At 26.7% G+C, this 15,041-nt stretch overlaps 5 protein-coding genes across 6 annotated transcripts; 2 read left to right on the top strand and 3 right to left on the bottom strand.

The window, feature by feature from the left end:
* Positions 1-126: 126 nt before the first annotated feature.
* Positions 127-1,752, bottom strand: OCT59_023151 (uncharacterized protein). Its single transcript, XM_066150573.1, has 7 exons — positions 1,559-1,752; positions 1,392-1,495; positions 1,246-1,327; positions 1,087-1,170; positions 893-1,009; positions 696-824; positions 127-611 (listed from the first exon to the last, which is right to left on the bottom strand). Exons 1-7 carry the CDS (start codon positions 1,721-1,723, stop codon positions 327-329), a joined length of 966 nt encoding a protein of 321 aa, XP_066006590.1. The 5' UTR covers positions 1,724-1,752; the 3' UTR covers positions 127-326.
* Positions 1,753-1,853: 101 nt separating this feature from the next.
* On the top strand, positions 1,854-2,875 carry OCT59_023152 (uncharacterized protein). Its single transcript, XM_025314122.2, has 3 exons — positions 1,854-2,417; positions 2,482-2,565; positions 2,642-2,875. Exons 1-3 carry the CDS (start codon positions 1,870-1,872, stop codon positions 2,853-2,855), a joined length of 846 nt encoding a protein of 281 aa, XP_025185694.1. The 5' UTR covers positions 1,854-1,869; the 3' UTR covers positions 2,856-2,875.
* A 116-nt stretch (positions 2,876-2,991) lies between these two features.
* Positions 2,992-4,949, bottom strand: OCT59_023153 (the record flags this gene model as incomplete). Of its 2 annotated transcripts, XM_066150574.1 has the most annotated exons (8): positions 4,534-4,653; positions 4,431-4,472; positions 4,229-4,355; positions 4,120-4,161; positions 3,924-4,034; positions 3,280-3,840; positions 3,141-3,200; positions 2,992-3,068 (listed from the first exon to the last, which is right to left on the bottom strand). In XM_066150574.1, the coding sequence occupies exons 1-8, from the start codon at positions 4,591-4,593 to the stop codon at positions 2,992-2,994; spliced, it is 1,080 nt and encodes a 359-aa protein (XP_066006591.1). In that variant the 5' UTR covers positions 4,594-4,653. The 2 variants fall into 2 exon arrangements, with proteins under 2 accessions (XP_066006591.1, XP_066006592.1); XM_066150575.1 differs by adding an exon at positions 4,765-4,949 and having other exon boundaries at positions 4,229-4,585.
* OCT59_023154 (uncharacterized protein) lies at positions 4,734-5,795 on the top strand (the record flags this gene model as incomplete). Its single annotated transcript, XM_066150576.1, has 4 exons — positions 4,734-5,014; positions 5,107-5,168; positions 5,249-5,549; positions 5,626-5,795. Exons 1-4 carry the CDS (start codon positions 4,768-4,770, stop codon positions 5,793-5,795), a joined length of 780 nt encoding a protein of 259 aa, XP_066006593.1. The 5' UTR covers positions 4,734-4,767.
* A 329-nt stretch (positions 5,796-6,124) lies between these two features.
* Positions 6,125-7,725, bottom strand: OCT59_023155 (uncharacterized protein). Its single transcript, XM_025324504.2, has 2 exons — positions 7,219-7,725; positions 6,125-7,147 (listed from the first exon to the last, which is right to left on the bottom strand). The coding sequence occupies exons 1-2, from the start codon at positions 7,501-7,503 to the stop codon at positions 6,263-6,265; spliced, it is 1,170 nt and encodes a 389-aa protein (XP_025185696.1). The 5' UTR covers positions 7,504-7,725; the 3' UTR covers positions 6,125-6,262.
* Between the last annotated feature and the right edge of the window lie 7,316 nt (positions 7,726-15,041).

Here is a 15,041-nt window from a genome sequence, read left to right on the forward strand (position 1 = left end):
AAATATATTAAACACAAAGGCAAATAACATATTTTGTTGTTGTTTTTATAAATACTTACATTTGTCTTTTACCAGTTTTATATTAAAAACATCATTTATTTTCTTAACGTACTGTATTTTGTAACCAGTATAGTAACTGCATTCTTAAAAAAAGATTTAATATATTAAAAATATTTTACATTATTATTTCTATCTCCGAATAAGAAATAAAACTAATATAAAGTAAAATAATTTATAAATAATATCTATAATTATGATAATTAATAGAAAGATTAACTTGTACAAGGCTAAAATCAAGTCAATAAACTAATTATAAATAATTTTAACTATCTCTTCTTTAAAGCTTCAAACCTTCTAATTAACTCATCATCTTCATCAGTTGTCATTTTAGAATTACCTGAACTTGGCTTTTCGTTATTGTTGTCCAATTTTGAATAAGGAGGTGGATTAACGATATCTTTATCTTCATCTGATTGATTTGCAGGAGGTAAAATGGGCGACGGAGGGGCACCAAGACTATTTTTTGAATGATTCTTAGGTGGACCGATTGGAACATCTGGAAGTATATTATCTGAATTGTCCAAAATTGATGCGGAATTTGGTGTTGATGTCTTTGAAAAATAGTAATTCAATATACTATTAGATCGAAAGAAGCTGGATGAAGGACGTCACATTCTTCATTCTCGTCCGCTTACCGACTGGTTGCTTTCACCTTTTGCATCATTATTTAACGACATCAATAAATCCATATCTGGTAATGCAGTATACGTAGGTTCTGAACTCGATTTATTATTCTTAACTTGTGAATTCGACGACAAATCCGCCTTTCAAATAATGTATAATTAATAAAATTAATTGTTCCAAAGAATAAATTTAAAATTCTGAAATTTACCGAAATCAAATCTATATCGTCTGCTTTCCAATTTACATTATATGTTTTAGCAATTTCCTCAAGATATCGATTTACCAAAAATGGATCTGGTGTACTAAACATAAGTTTCTGTATAATCTACAAAATCAAAGCAAACCAAAAATCAATAAAAGAATTAAAATATTTTATAATTATATTACACATTAAGTATTTACCCTTTCATTAACACAATCATCTTTATTATCAATCGCATTCAAAGCAAACTCTTTTCCATATTTACCAATCAATTGGTCGCGTACCTAAAGAATAATAATAATATTTTTTTTTAAAATAAAAAAATATATATATATATATACAATTTAATTTTCCATTACCTGTCCTAATTCCTTTATCTCCGATCTAGGTGCGGCATAAATCAATGTATTTACAGCTTCACTTATTGTCGGATCACAATGTCTATAAAAGAAACATTAATTCACTGCTAGTCAAATAAACAATCAATGTTACTCTTATATCTTACTTTATTTGCTCAATAAGTCCAAAACGAGCCATGAGGAGATCACAATAAAGTTCAAGAATTTCCAGTGCTTCGATAAAATAGTCTTCTCGAATGATTCCTTCAACCTGACGAATAATCAAAATTCAAAAAATGATTTATTGAAACAATTAATTTAAACGAAAATTTACCCGTATTTTAGCACTTTCCGTCTTTGAATTTTCTAATAAATTGGCAATTTCTTTACGTTGCTGTTTATTGATTGAGTTTTTCTTCTGTTGCAAAAGTTTAAGTCGATTAATCGCCAATTTTAATTGAACTTTAAGTCGATTTGGATTGTAGGTGTTAAGCGGCATTTTGGCAAATTTTTAAAAAGTAGTGAAGTATGTTTGCACGAATATGTAATTTGGGACTTTATATACCCTTTGCATTTTGTTACACTGCATAATTATATAAGATCTAGATCTCGGGGAATGGTTCAACTTTACCATTTCCATCTTTAATGCAAGATACGTCTTCAACGAATTCGACAGGAGCGTCTTCCTGTCCTGTAAACCATTCTGCATGGTCTTCATTTATTCCTCCTAACACTGAAAAAGGGCCAGCTTCACAGCACGTTACTAATTTGCAGCAATGTCCAGCATCTTCGACAAATATGCAGCCTCCAGACCAAAAAAACCTACAAGATACCACAAATAGTGAAAGAGAAGGGTGTGGTAGTGACTCATTGATAAATGAATCAAATAATATGCCTTTACATCCAAATCAAAAACCAACAAAGGGACAACGTATTCCTCTTAGCACAACGCGCGAACTTTCAAACATTCCGCGTGTGCTTAAAAATAAAAATAATGCCGAGTCGGAGTCAGCTAACGATGGTAATGAAGAGAAAGTGTGGATATATCCGTCGGAACAAATGTTCTTTAATGCAATGAAACGTAAGAATTGGAATCCAAGGGAAGAAGATATGCGTGTTGTTATACCAATGCACAATGCAGTTAATGAAAAAGCATGGAAAGAAATCTTAGAATGGGAAAAATTACACGAGAAGTGAGTATTTATAAAACTTTATTATCGCGATTTTAAATAATCCATTTATTATATATGAAAATAGCAAATGTGGCGGACCAAAATTGGTAAAATTCCAAGGTAAAGTAAATAATATCACGCCGAAAGCCCGATTACTTAATTTGTTAGGGTAAGTTTTCTTTTTTAATATGTTAACTATTGAATTAAAGACATTTTTATTAAATGATGCTTTTTTAATTATGAAGTTATAAGCTTCCTTTTGATAGACACGATTGGGTTGTTGATCGTTGCGGAAAACAAGTGACATATGTAATTGATTTTTACTCCGGACAGCCTGATCCAAAATTTCCTCAAGCGGTCAGCTTTTATTTGGACGTTCGCCCAGCTTTGACTTTTGACGGAGCTTTACACAGATTACGAAGATGGACAAATGATTTAAAAATGAATTGGATGAATTAATCTGCCAATATTATTGAGGTTTGATTAAAATTATTAATTACATACTTTTTTAGATGACAAAGAAATGCAAACTCTTTAAATTAATTTTTTTTAAGAATTGAATAAATAAAAATTGAAGTAATTTAATCTTTTCTATTTAAGGTAAAACAATATATTTTTTCAAATGTTCTGGAATTGCGTGAAGTAGTTCTTTACTTTCTAACCATTTTCGACCTGAAATAAGAAGATATTATTTAACGTTGGTACAAATATATGAATTGGTGTAAACAATTGAGGTCAACCTACTGAATAACCGCGTTTGATATCTATATGCACCATCGCAAAGAATTGTGACAATCTTCTTTCCTAGTTATTTCGAAATGAATAGATTACGTGTCAAAATACAAAATTTTTCTTCTGTAATATTAATAGGAGGATTGTATACCTGGTCCTAGTATTTTCGCCATCTCGACTGCAGCTACAACATTTAGTGCTGTTGACGCGCCTACATAGAGACCTTCTTCATCTAACAGTCTGTACACCATTTCGATAGATTTTTCATCCGAAATATATAATGCATCGTCTATTAAATCTACATCTGGCTGAAGATTGGTAGTTACACGCCCTTGTCCTATGCCTTCAGTTATCGAGCTTCCCGAGCGCTCGTTCAACACCTTTCCACCACTTTTAAAGTAATTATATAAGACTGAACCTGGTGGATCAGCAATGAATGATTTAACCTTTGGGTTTTTTTCTTTTAAAAAACGAGTTACGCCTGCAAGGGTGCCACCAGTACCGGTAGAGCACGTGAAGCCATCAACAAGGCCATTAGTTTGTTCCCAAATTTCCGGGCCAGTAGTTTCCAGATGTGCGCGTCGATTTGCAATGTTATCAAATTGGTTAGTCCAAACGGCATTTGGTAGTTTTTCTGCGTGTCTTCGAGCTTGGTGATTATAGTTTTCTGGATTTTCAAAAGCGACTGCCGGAACTGGATAAACTTCCGCTCCTAAAAATGAAAATGAAATATAATAATTAAATGATAATTATGTTTCTAAAGAAAACTATTGTAATATAATTTTTTTTTATTACCTAGCATCCTAAGCAGGTCAATTTTCTCTTGACTTTGAGTGTTTGGCATATAAATTACGCATTTGTATCCTTTTGATCTACAAACATGAGCAAGCCCAATGCCTGTATTACCTAATAATTAAGTGAATAAATGATTTATCAATAATTAGCATTCACATGATAAAGTTTGTAAAGCTCTAGAAAAAAATATCCCTACCGGCAGTGCCTTCCACAACAGTACCACCCGCTTTAAGTTCACCTATATAAAAATGTAAATGACGATTTATAATCACTATTATCATATATTTAAATATATTATTATAAACCTTTTTCCTCTGAATCTTTGATGACGAATAGAGCAGCGCGGTCTTTTACTGAACCGCCGGGATTCATGAATTCGGCTTTTGCAAGAATATCCGATCCCGTTTCTTCACTTAATCTTTTTAGTCGTATCTGGATTAATTTGCTTGTTTTTCAATAAGATAGATAGATTGGGAACCATAATATAAACATAATGAGTTTACTTACCAGAGGGGTATTTCCTATCGCATCAATGAAGCTATTCGCTACCTAAAATCATAACAAAAATTTAAATCAATTATTATAATAATTTTTATAAATTAATTAATACCTTAAGGGACGAGGCAACACTATAAAGTCTTGTAAGTCTCGGTAGCCGGCATGTAAGCATATTTTAATTTTATATTATTTTATTTATTTCTTTATTTCGTAAGAAAAAAAATGTAAAAGCAACAATTTTTTTGTGAAACTGATTATCAAGAAAGTCACATGTAATTTGTACAAATAAATTCAGATCGTTAATTATTCACTATCTTAAAATCTAATAAAATTAATAAAATATAAAATGACAAGATATACTAAATTGGAAAAGAAGAAATATGTAAAGGCTGCTGGTTTTGAAGGATATAATATTAAACCACTTCAATCAGATAAAGTAATTGAACAAGAAAATCCGGAAATAACTGAGGCTACAAATCAGAAAAATAAAAGAAAATTTCAGCTTGATCCTGAATTATTTGAATTAGGAAAGAAAAACAAAAATGAAAGAAAACCATATAATATCAAGAAATCCGGAAAGAAAAACAATACAGGTATTTAATATATTTTTTTCTTTTTAGTTTTTCTATTTTATATCGTGTAATCAAGTAATCAAATCAGATGTATGAAATTCCGGAAATTTCAGAAGCAAGATCGAAATCAGAAAAACGTAGATTGAGACGGATAAAAGAACGTCAAAATAAAACTGTACGATAATAATATTGAATTACTTTTCTTCTATCATACATAATGTAACAAAACTAAGAAAACACGTTTTATCTATGCAGATATGTTTTGGATGCAGAAAAAATGGACATAGTGTTAAGGATTGTCCAAACGCAAAAGAGCAAGGTGTAGGCATGTGTTACAATTGTGGTTCAACTGAACATAATGCCAAAGATTGCAAAAAACCTATCAAAACAGGTAATGAATATGCCTATGCAAAATGTTTTGTTTGTAATGAGCAAGGGCATCTTTCAAGGCAATGCCCAAAAAACGAAAAAGGATTATATCCTAATGGTGGATCATGTAGATTCTGTAATCAAGTAACTCATTTGGCTAAGGACTGCACATTAAAAAGTAAAGAAGGTAAAATTAACTAGAATTATTTCTTAATTATATTATTGTTTTATGATTTTCAACTTTTTCATTTTATATATTATAGGTATTGGAATAAGTGTTGTAGGTAAATTGAATCTGCAACATGGTGCTGATGATGACGACTTTCACATTCAAATTAAAGATAAGTCTGATGAAAAAGTTAACATTATGAACACTATGAAAACTATACAAACTGAAAAAATTAAGTCGAAAAAAAAAATTGTAAAATTTTAATTATTTAATTAGATGATATAAGTATATATCTCTGTATTTATACTTTGGAAATCCTTATTCCGCTTTTATCTATATACATCATAAGAATTTCCACCAAATTTATTATTACGTGGTTTGAGTACAATTAAAGTAGTAGAAAGATCTACTTTTTCAAGTTCACTTTAACTTGCACATTAATGTAAAAAAAAACAAATATTAACATTTTTGAAATAATTTTTGTTATAAATAAAAAAAATAAAAAACATTTTTTTAAAAAAATTAATAATTCTCCACACTTAAGTATTTTTTAACATATTGAGAATGGGTAAATTACTGGCAGAAAAATAATATTATTATTGACCAAACAAGAACAATAAATTAATTTATTCAATTTTGAAGAATTTGACTAATCTTATTATTTACATTACGATAAAGGAATTACCATTTGAAACCCAAATTAATAAATTAGTTAATACATCTACAACTTTCTATTCACCATCAATAATCATACTTGAAGATTTCTCGTCGTTGTCCTTAGAGATTTGTCTGAATTTTTCAGATAAGGCAGAACCACCATTACTTCCAATAATTTTTCCAATATTAACACCGTCTTTTTTTATTGTTTTCTTTTTCTCCCTTCTCTGTCTCTCCTCATCTTGCCTACCATCATTATCAGAATCTTGTTGATTTTCTTCAACCAAACCTAAACCTAATAATCCTTTGAGATTCAAACTTCCCATTGGAACATATTTAGGCTCACCAGGACCAATATTAACAACATTCAATTTTTCGCTTCCGTCAGGAACTCTATTTGCAAATACAACTCTAACATATTTGTAAAGATAAACTTTTTTCTTTGCCGGAGAACAAAACTGTAAATGAATAGCATATCTTAAAGTCGACTTTGTGAATGAATCATTATTATTGTTATTGGTTTTATCCCCCACACCATAATATTGGATCATTGAATTATAAGATGAAGGAATTGTATAAGATTTTTGTCTGATAAAAGTTTTTGTGCCTGGCGGCATATCTGATAAATCATAAGGAACTAAAAAAATTTTTACAGCAGTTTTATTTAAATTTTTTATAACTATTTGTAATTGTCCTTTCAATGGGATTCGATAACCACCAGAAAATTTTTTAAATCTTTCACCAGTCAATCCATTTTCTAAATCAACGTTTCCAACATATGGTGTCACTGGATTATCAACATCTTGTAACTCATAAAAATGTGCAGGAAATGTAAGATTAATATGTGGAGGACATTTTAATGATTGTTTACACTTTCCTCTACCTAATACTCCTATTTGTGCAATAAAGGTAATTGGCTTTGATGGGAACGTGGACATACGACCATTTAGTATTGATTCCTGAAAAGTGAAGAAAAAAGTGGTTAATAATGAGCTGGACTGAGTACATCACAGAATTATATTTACGATACCTCATAACTGCCTACTAAACTACCGATACTAAATTGACCATGTAACGAATTATGTCTCATCGACCTAAAACTATTAGGCGTAGACGATGAAGTCGTTAGGGATGGTGTATCAATAAACCCGGAACTACTGGAAGAAGAACGAGTGTGATTATTACGACTTGGGTAAAACACGCTCGCTTTTCTTTGGTTAGTAATTGGGATCGGTATAGATCCATGTGACGAAGTTGAATAAGCGAGTGGACTTGTGGGAGTTGTTGGGGAATACGAATAAATTTGTTGTGGCATATGGCAGCCCTGTAGTATATAAACACTTGCAGACTATGGTAATAAAAAAATTTGTTTTCTTCACTGTTTCCCAACAAAGAGAGAGAACCCAGTAAGTAAAACTGTTTTATTTAGAAAATTAGAAGAAAGTTATAATATTTCAAATGAAACCCCCACATTGTTTTTTTACAAAAATATATTCAAAGTATATATAACTTGCGCGAAAAAATGCTTTGATTTAAATAGAAAGGCATTTTGCTTTACAGCCGACATTTTTATGGAGATTATAGATCTGCATTCTGCAACAAAAGCCTTTCGGTGTAATTTATTTACGTCATCTACGAATGAAAATCACAATAAGAAAAGTTGGGGTATGGTATACAGTATATATCAGACCTCGTGTATCAAATCTAAATAGTCACCGGCAACATCCGTTGGCCGTTAGGCGCAATCCGTTTTATATGCGGCACATAAGATACAATAGCTTTATTGTTCCGATTAGCAGTCACCACATTTCTTCAATAGATTTCTGGCAATTTAAAAAATCACGTGTTTACGCCGATCACTCCTCGGGACAAAATGCTAAACATGTTCCGTAACATGAAGCAGTCATTTCTAAAGAACAAGAATCTTAATTACAGTACATTTTAGAAATAGAAGTAATTTTCTTCTTTGCAAATGAAAACGTTATTGCTTCTTTTATTAGGTAAAACATTATTCGTATATCATTATAAAATCTAGATTTTTTTCCTTAGACTAAGCTGAATAATTTTAATGAATATAATTAAGTAATACTTTGATTCCATCATGTCATCAAAAGGATCTTGTTTTTGGCCACATTCATCTTCATCTTCATCCTTTCTAACCTAAAATAAGTAAACTTTTTAATATCAGTATGGCAACTAAAATCCTAAATATACAGTATACTTGTTCTATTTCAAGTTGATTTAAATTTGGATTTTGCTGTTTAGATTACATGCTTGATGCATATGCTGAGGAAAGCAAGAATATATTGCTAAACTTGTTGGACTGTTCTGATCTGTTTAGTACGTATCTCAAAAATCCGACAGAATAGAGAGAATAGATAAGTTAATAAGAATGTGATACAAGACGGTTTTCTATGCACAGAAAATGATCGTGAGTAATCATTAAAAAACTTTAAATTCATTTTGTGTAACTGAATTTTATCATTCAATCAGAATGTGCATACTGTGCCAATCTTTTTACATTTTCAACTTCTTGATCTCTCTTCGATTATGTCATTTCCTCAACCCATGATTTATATATCTAAAATGAGTAACCTGTTATCTGATAATACATCTGTTAGGAAGTTGAGTAACCTTTTTTTTAAAAAAAATTCTTCAACGCTTCAGAAAAATTTCGAAATGGCTAGGTTACCAATTCTTACTATTATCGAATATCCAGTATATGAACATAACTCAGGTTAAAACCGTAAAAATTTTACTTTCTTAGAATGGAAAAGGCTTTTATTTTATAAATAAATGTTTTAATTTATTAAAGACGCTGAAATTCTCGACTCGGACTCAGACTCTTACTCTGACGCCGAGTCGAAGCTTGAGAAGAATAAAACGTTAACCGACGAGGTTCCGTACTCAAACAGAGCTGGTGTAACATTGTTCTCCGCTCAAGAAAGCGAAGACTTACTAACAAGTTATGCGTTAGAGACTGGGAGAACGTCAAATTCTTTGCAAAATGATGCGATATCACTAAATAGTTCTATTTTTGGTTCTTCTATGAGTGAAGATAATTGGACTAATGAAGTAAGCATGAAAAAATATTTTGATTATCTTTTATAAATATGTCAAATAATCTTTCAATAGACTGATGAAGGGGAAAACGATATGGATGAAGACGTTGATGAATATCATAGTGCAGATTTTGACGACGATGATGAAGCCGTTATCGACGACGATTCTAGCGGTGATTATGTATATTTAGATTACGCTAGTGAAGATGACGACTTAAGTATGGAATATGACCTCGAAGGTGAATAAGATGTTAATCTGTTACATAGGAGATTATCATGAAAACTAATTTATTGATTATGTATTTAAGTTTTATCTAAGAAAGTAAAATCCTCATCTATAAAATCAGAAACTAAATCTCAAAAATCACGAAAAAACTCATTTAAATGTAATGTAAAAGGTTGCGGAAGAGATTTTACCACATTAGTTGGTCTACACTTGCATCAAAGGATACATCCAGGCAAGCCATCTACTTGTAATAAGCCCGGATGCAATATGAAGTTCGCATGTCCTAATGACTTAACAAAACATAAAATGAAAAATCATCCCGAGGATAAACCACATATTTGTAATATAAACGAATGTAGTAAAAGATTCGCTAGGTTTTCGGATCTAAGAAAGCACCAGAACATCCATACAAGAGAAAAATTAAAATGTACAAGTCGAGGATGTGATAAAGCTTTTTCGCGACCGGATAACCTTAAAAAACATCTGAAAGTGCATTCCAAATATAAGCGATTCAAGTGTCAATTCTCTAGATGCAATAAGGAGTTTGATTGCCGAAGTGATTTAGTAAGACATTCAAGATCTCATACTGGCATCAAGCCTTATTATTGTACATGGGAAAATTGTAAAGTCAAATTCACTCGGGCCGAGCATTTACGAAGACATCAAAAAATACATACTGGCGAAGAGCAATTTAAATGTACAGAACCAGGATGCACCGCAAACTATAGGTACTTATATCTTTTGAGAACTCATCGTGAAGAAACAGGCCACAGAGATTTCGTTATTTCACCCAAAATTATTGGTAAAAAATTATTAAACTGTTAGGATAGCTGTTGTCACACGATGTCGATCATTCGAGCGAAGACAAATATGATTTAGGTAATCTTAAAGATAAGATATATAGTTCTTATTTCCTTTTGGAGGGCCTTCTTAGATATTTTATGTATGAATTATTTAAATCTTATCGAATTGTTATAAATACTTTTTGCAATTATGAAACTTAGCATAATTTAGGATAAATCGGATAAATTGATTAATAAATCGAAACGTGTATTAATCTTTTAGAAATATATATATGAAAGTAAATTATTTCATATACCTTGCTTACATGGAAAGATAGGAAAACTGTGGCCTTGTTTAGGTTCTACAGTAAAGTGTTTGTTATTATTATGCCGGTTTTCCGTTTTCCACATTCCCGCATTTGGGACTACCAAAAATCGCAAGTTACTAGGGTATTTTGAAAAGTAATTTTACTTAAGAAATGCTAATTGTATATTTTAGATTCACCCAAATTTAAATACTTTTTAAACCTTTAACGTTTATTTAAAGGGATCCCAAATAATACTAAAAAAAAACTTAGATCTGATTTTATATAAATTTATAATAAATTCTTCAAATGTATAAAGTTATATTAATTTTTTGGCTTCAAATTTTGCTATTTTGAAAATTAGTGATTAGATTTTAATGATTTTAGACTTGTTATCTATTTTATCTCTGTAGATAAAATATTTCATTTTAAAATTTTTATTACACAGGATCTGAGTTATCTCAGAATTCTATCTCAAACATCATTTTGAAGATAATTAATAACTTTGAATTTAATTTTTATTTTTTTAATAAAACATTTGATATTTTTTATTTTTAGATTTCTGGTATTTAGATTGAATTTTAAAGGTAATTTTTTCAAAATTTTTTTTTTTGCTTTTTTTTTGTAAATTTACAGATTTCTGGATTTTTGAATGCTTTTTAAATGAAATTTTGAAGGTAATTTTCAAATTCTTTTTAAAGAAATGATACTATTATTTCTTTCTTCTTTTTATAAGTTTCAAATTTTTCAGATAATAAAAAATTAAAATAATAAATTTTACAACATGCATTTTATTTTAAAACTTTATTATTATTTTTTTATTAAAATATTATTATTAATATTTTATTTTTTTTTTCACAAGATTTTCACTTTAAATTTATTTTTAACTTCAATAACTTTAACTTTTAAAATTAGCTTAACTTTTTAATCTTTACTTATAAACTCAAAAAGTTTTCTCCTTTTTACTATTTAAATCATTATTTTATCATGCATTTTTCATTATAAAAAAAGGCTAAACAATCAAAAGTTTATATTTTAATAATTGTTAAACATATTTTTATTTATTTTATTTCTAAATTTTTCTAACTGAGTTATTTAAAACTATTTTATTTTAAAAAAAATTATTTTCTGAGTTTTTTATTAATTGTGAAATTAATTATCAAATTCCACTTATATTTATACTTTTTAATGTTTTACCAAAAATTGTAAATCTAAATTAATCATCTAATAATCTTTCAAAAATAAACTTTGAAAAATAGTTTTTAAACCTTTGGTATAATGTTTATCCTATTACTTCTTACTATTATATCACTGACGTAATAAATTTTAATAATAAATTATTTTAAAAATAATTATTGTTTTCATTTTCATTTGTATGATGTATCTTGAATTTACTTTTTCCAATAAAAAATCTAAATATACTGCAATATTAAAAAAAAAAAAAAATAATTAATTAAAATTACTAAATATTATAAATAACTAAACTATAAACAAATATTATTATAAATAACTGTATAATTATAACTTATTATATTTTTTAATTATTTCAGTTAAATATTCTTCCTTCAACTAAATATTTAATTTTATTTAGTATATTATAAATCCTTTGAGTAATTATTCTTTTGATTATATAATTATTCTAATATCTAAGGTTATAATATATAGAGTATTTAATTATATGATAAGCAATTTATAAATTAATAATATTAGATTAATTGTGTAATTCTTTATTTTATATATTTTATATTACTTTAATTACTTTAATAAATTTATAAATATGCTGTAATTAAAAAAAAAAGTAAAGCAAACTATAAATTATAATTTTAAAAGTTACATAAAACTTATATTAAGTTTTATTTTAAAAAAAAACTTTATCAAAAATTATTAGAATTACAGTTTAACTTTAATATACCAATATTTGATATACTAATATACTATTAAAAACTTAATATACTGAATACTGATAAAATTTTATTTTTTCACTATATATAAGGATATATAAATATTAGTATAACCTTGATATAATGATATTTTTTAAAAATTTCATATATATCCTGACATATTATTATATAGGTTTAATTGTATAGATTTATTTAAAATTACAAATTAATTTTAGTTAGAATTATAAATTTAATTAAAATTATGCTAAATTAATTATAATAAATAGTATTATTAATGGTTTAGTTCAGTTTGACTTAAAGCTAAAGTCAAATTAAACCAATTGACTTAGACATTCAAGTTAAATTAATGGGGTTATTAATATCAGTCTCATCAATTTTTTACCAGTTCCATCAACTTGTCTATCAATCCCATCAACCTTATCAATTTGATTTCATTAACTTAATAGTTAAGTTGAACTGAACCAAACCATGACTTAAAAATCTTTAAGTCAAACCAAGTTAACCCTATCAGTCCAATTTAGTTTAGTTCAGTTTGACAAGACCCGTTCATATTACCGACAATTATATTACTAACAATCATTTTACCGAAACTCACATTACCGATAATTATTTTACCGACACTCATATTACCAACAATCATTTTACCAACAGGTATATTTTACCGATACTCATTTTACTGATACTCATTTTACCATTAACACTTACAGTATTTATTACTATTTCACTACCCACTTCAGTTATGAAAATTAAAATATATATTTAATATAAAAGAATTTACCATAATATATAAAATAAAAAATTGATTAATATATAATAAAATGTAAAATACTATGATATTTATATATAATAAAATAACTTGAATTTAATATTTAATTTTATAAACTTTATTTTTTAAAAAATTTATTTCAGCTTCATAATATATTGCACTTAGAATTGTTCTTAATAATTTTCTTAATTTAGTTTATATAATTTGCTTTTTTTTGTAACTTAAAAATGTATTATTATTTTGTCAGTAAAATAATTGTCGGTAATATGATTGTCAGTAAAACGTACCTGTCGGTAAAGTGAGTATCAGTAAAATGATTGTCGGTAATATAATTGTTGGTAATGTGAACGCAGTCAGTTTGACTTGTCCTTGCATAATGATGGAATTTCAGATTAAATTTTAGAAAAATTAATTTTGAAATTATAATATTAATTTTAATATGAAAAAATTTATTTTTTTCCTCCCTTAAATTTAATATATAAAAATAACATTATACTAATTATTTGCTAATTATTTTTATAAAAAGAAACAACACTAAAAATTATAATTTCAGTTAATTCAGTTAAATTAAATAATATTTTACAAAAAATTAATTTTAGTAAAATGAATTTAGAATCCTATATAATATTAATTTTTTAAAAAAAATTGAATAATTTTTACTGAAATTAAATATATAATTCTGGTAAATTTACATTTAATTTTATTATTATAACTGAAATTTCAGATTTCATAAATTGTAATTTTAAAGTTTTAGTAATAAATTTAAAATAGATAATTTTTAATTTTTTATTTATATATAAAGTATTTAGATATAATTTATATAATTTTTAAAAAAGTAAATTTTTTTATGCTATTTATTTGATATTGAAAATTGAATAAATAAATTTAATAAAAAAACAGGAAAAAAAATTTGTTAAATAAATTAAAATTGACTTTTAAAATTAACTTTAAGTAAATTTGTAAATTGTAATTTGTCTGAAGTATAATAACAAGCATAACTAAAGATAACTTTAGTTAGACATATTATAATGCAAGGTATGTTTATCTGAACGTGTAATTAATCATTATTGATTATTATCATGTGATCAGATTTTTGGTAATGCATCTGATATATAATTTTAAATGAATACTTTGAACATTACAACAGATCTCATTATCTAGTATAAATAAAAAAAAATATATATATATATATATTAAATTATATTTATTAAAATTTGTTTTTACATAACTTTTTAAAAAAATTATATAATATATATATAAATACCCAGTATAAATTAAGAATTTTTTTTTAAAATAAATTATTGAAATTAATTTTTTCAAAGTATAATATAGCAATTATATTAAAAATCAGTAAATAAAATTACTAATTAAATTTCAATTACCTCTAAGTTTAAGATAAAGTTTATATATAAACTTTGTTAAAAATCTTACTATAAAAAGTTTTATATTATATTATTATAATTTTTTTTCTTTTTAGCTAATTAACCAATAGATTTAAGCAAATCCTAAGGTAAGGTTTCATATAAAAGTTAAAATTTTCTACAGTAACATTTATTAGTAGTAGATGGATCTTAATACAAAATTAATGGTAAATTTTCCATATAATAAAATACATATAACATATATTCTTATAAAACTTATTATTATTAGTAAATTTTATTCATATATTATTACTATTTCTACATAAATATTAGTTATAGATCAAACTGTTACCAATTTTTTTAAACTGAATGATAATCTGTTATTACAGATTGTAATGATAATAATAAATTTAATAGCATTCTTATTAATTTCTTTTTTAATTTTTACTT

The sequence above is a fragment of the Rhizophagus irregularis genome, chromosome 32, assembly GCF_026210795.1.
Source record: "Rhizophagus irregularis chromosome 32, complete sequence".
Lineage (NCBI taxonomy): Eukaryota > Fungi > Glomeromycota > Glomeromycetes > Glomerales > Glomeraceae > Rhizophagus > Rhizophagus irregularis.

What these genes read in the sequence shown, in the direction of transcription:
- OCT59_023151 (XM_066150573.1), bottom strand. Translation starts at nt 1,723, where the DNA reads ATGCCGCTTAACACCTACAATCCAAATCGACTTAAAGTTCAATTAAAA. An exon ending in ACGATATAGATTTGATTTCG is followed by an intron (nt 825 to 892) that starts GTAAATTTCAGA and finishes ATTATTTGAAAG; the next exon opens with GCGGATTTGTCGTCGAATTC. An exon ending in AAGGTGAAAGCAACCAGTCG is followed by an intron (nt 612 to 695) that starts GTAAGCGGACGA and finishes TATTTTTCAAAG; the next exon opens with ACATCAACACCAAATTCCGC.
- OCT59_023152 (XM_025314122.2), top strand. Translation starts at nt 1,870, where the DNA reads ATGCAAGATACGTCTTCAACGAATTCGACAGGAGCGTCTTCCTGTCCT. An exon ending in TGGGAAAAATTACACGAGAA is followed by an intron (nt 2,418 to 2,481) that starts GTGAGTATTTAT and finishes ATATGAAAATAG; the next exon opens with CAAATGTGGCGGACCAAAAT. An exon ending in CGATTACTTAATTTGTTAGG is followed by an intron (nt 2,566 to 2,641) that starts GTAAGTTTTCTT and finishes TTAATTATGAAG; the next exon opens with TTATAAGCTTCCTTTTGATA.
- OCT59_023155 (XM_025324504.2), bottom strand. Translation starts at nt 7,503, where the DNA reads ATGCCACAACAAATTTATTCGTATTCCCCAACAACTCCCACAAGTCCA. An exon ending in GTTTAGTAGGCAGTTATGAG is followed by an intron (nt 7,148 to 7,218) that starts GTATCGTAAATA and finishes TTCACTTTTCAG; the next exon opens with GAATCAATACTAAATGGTCG.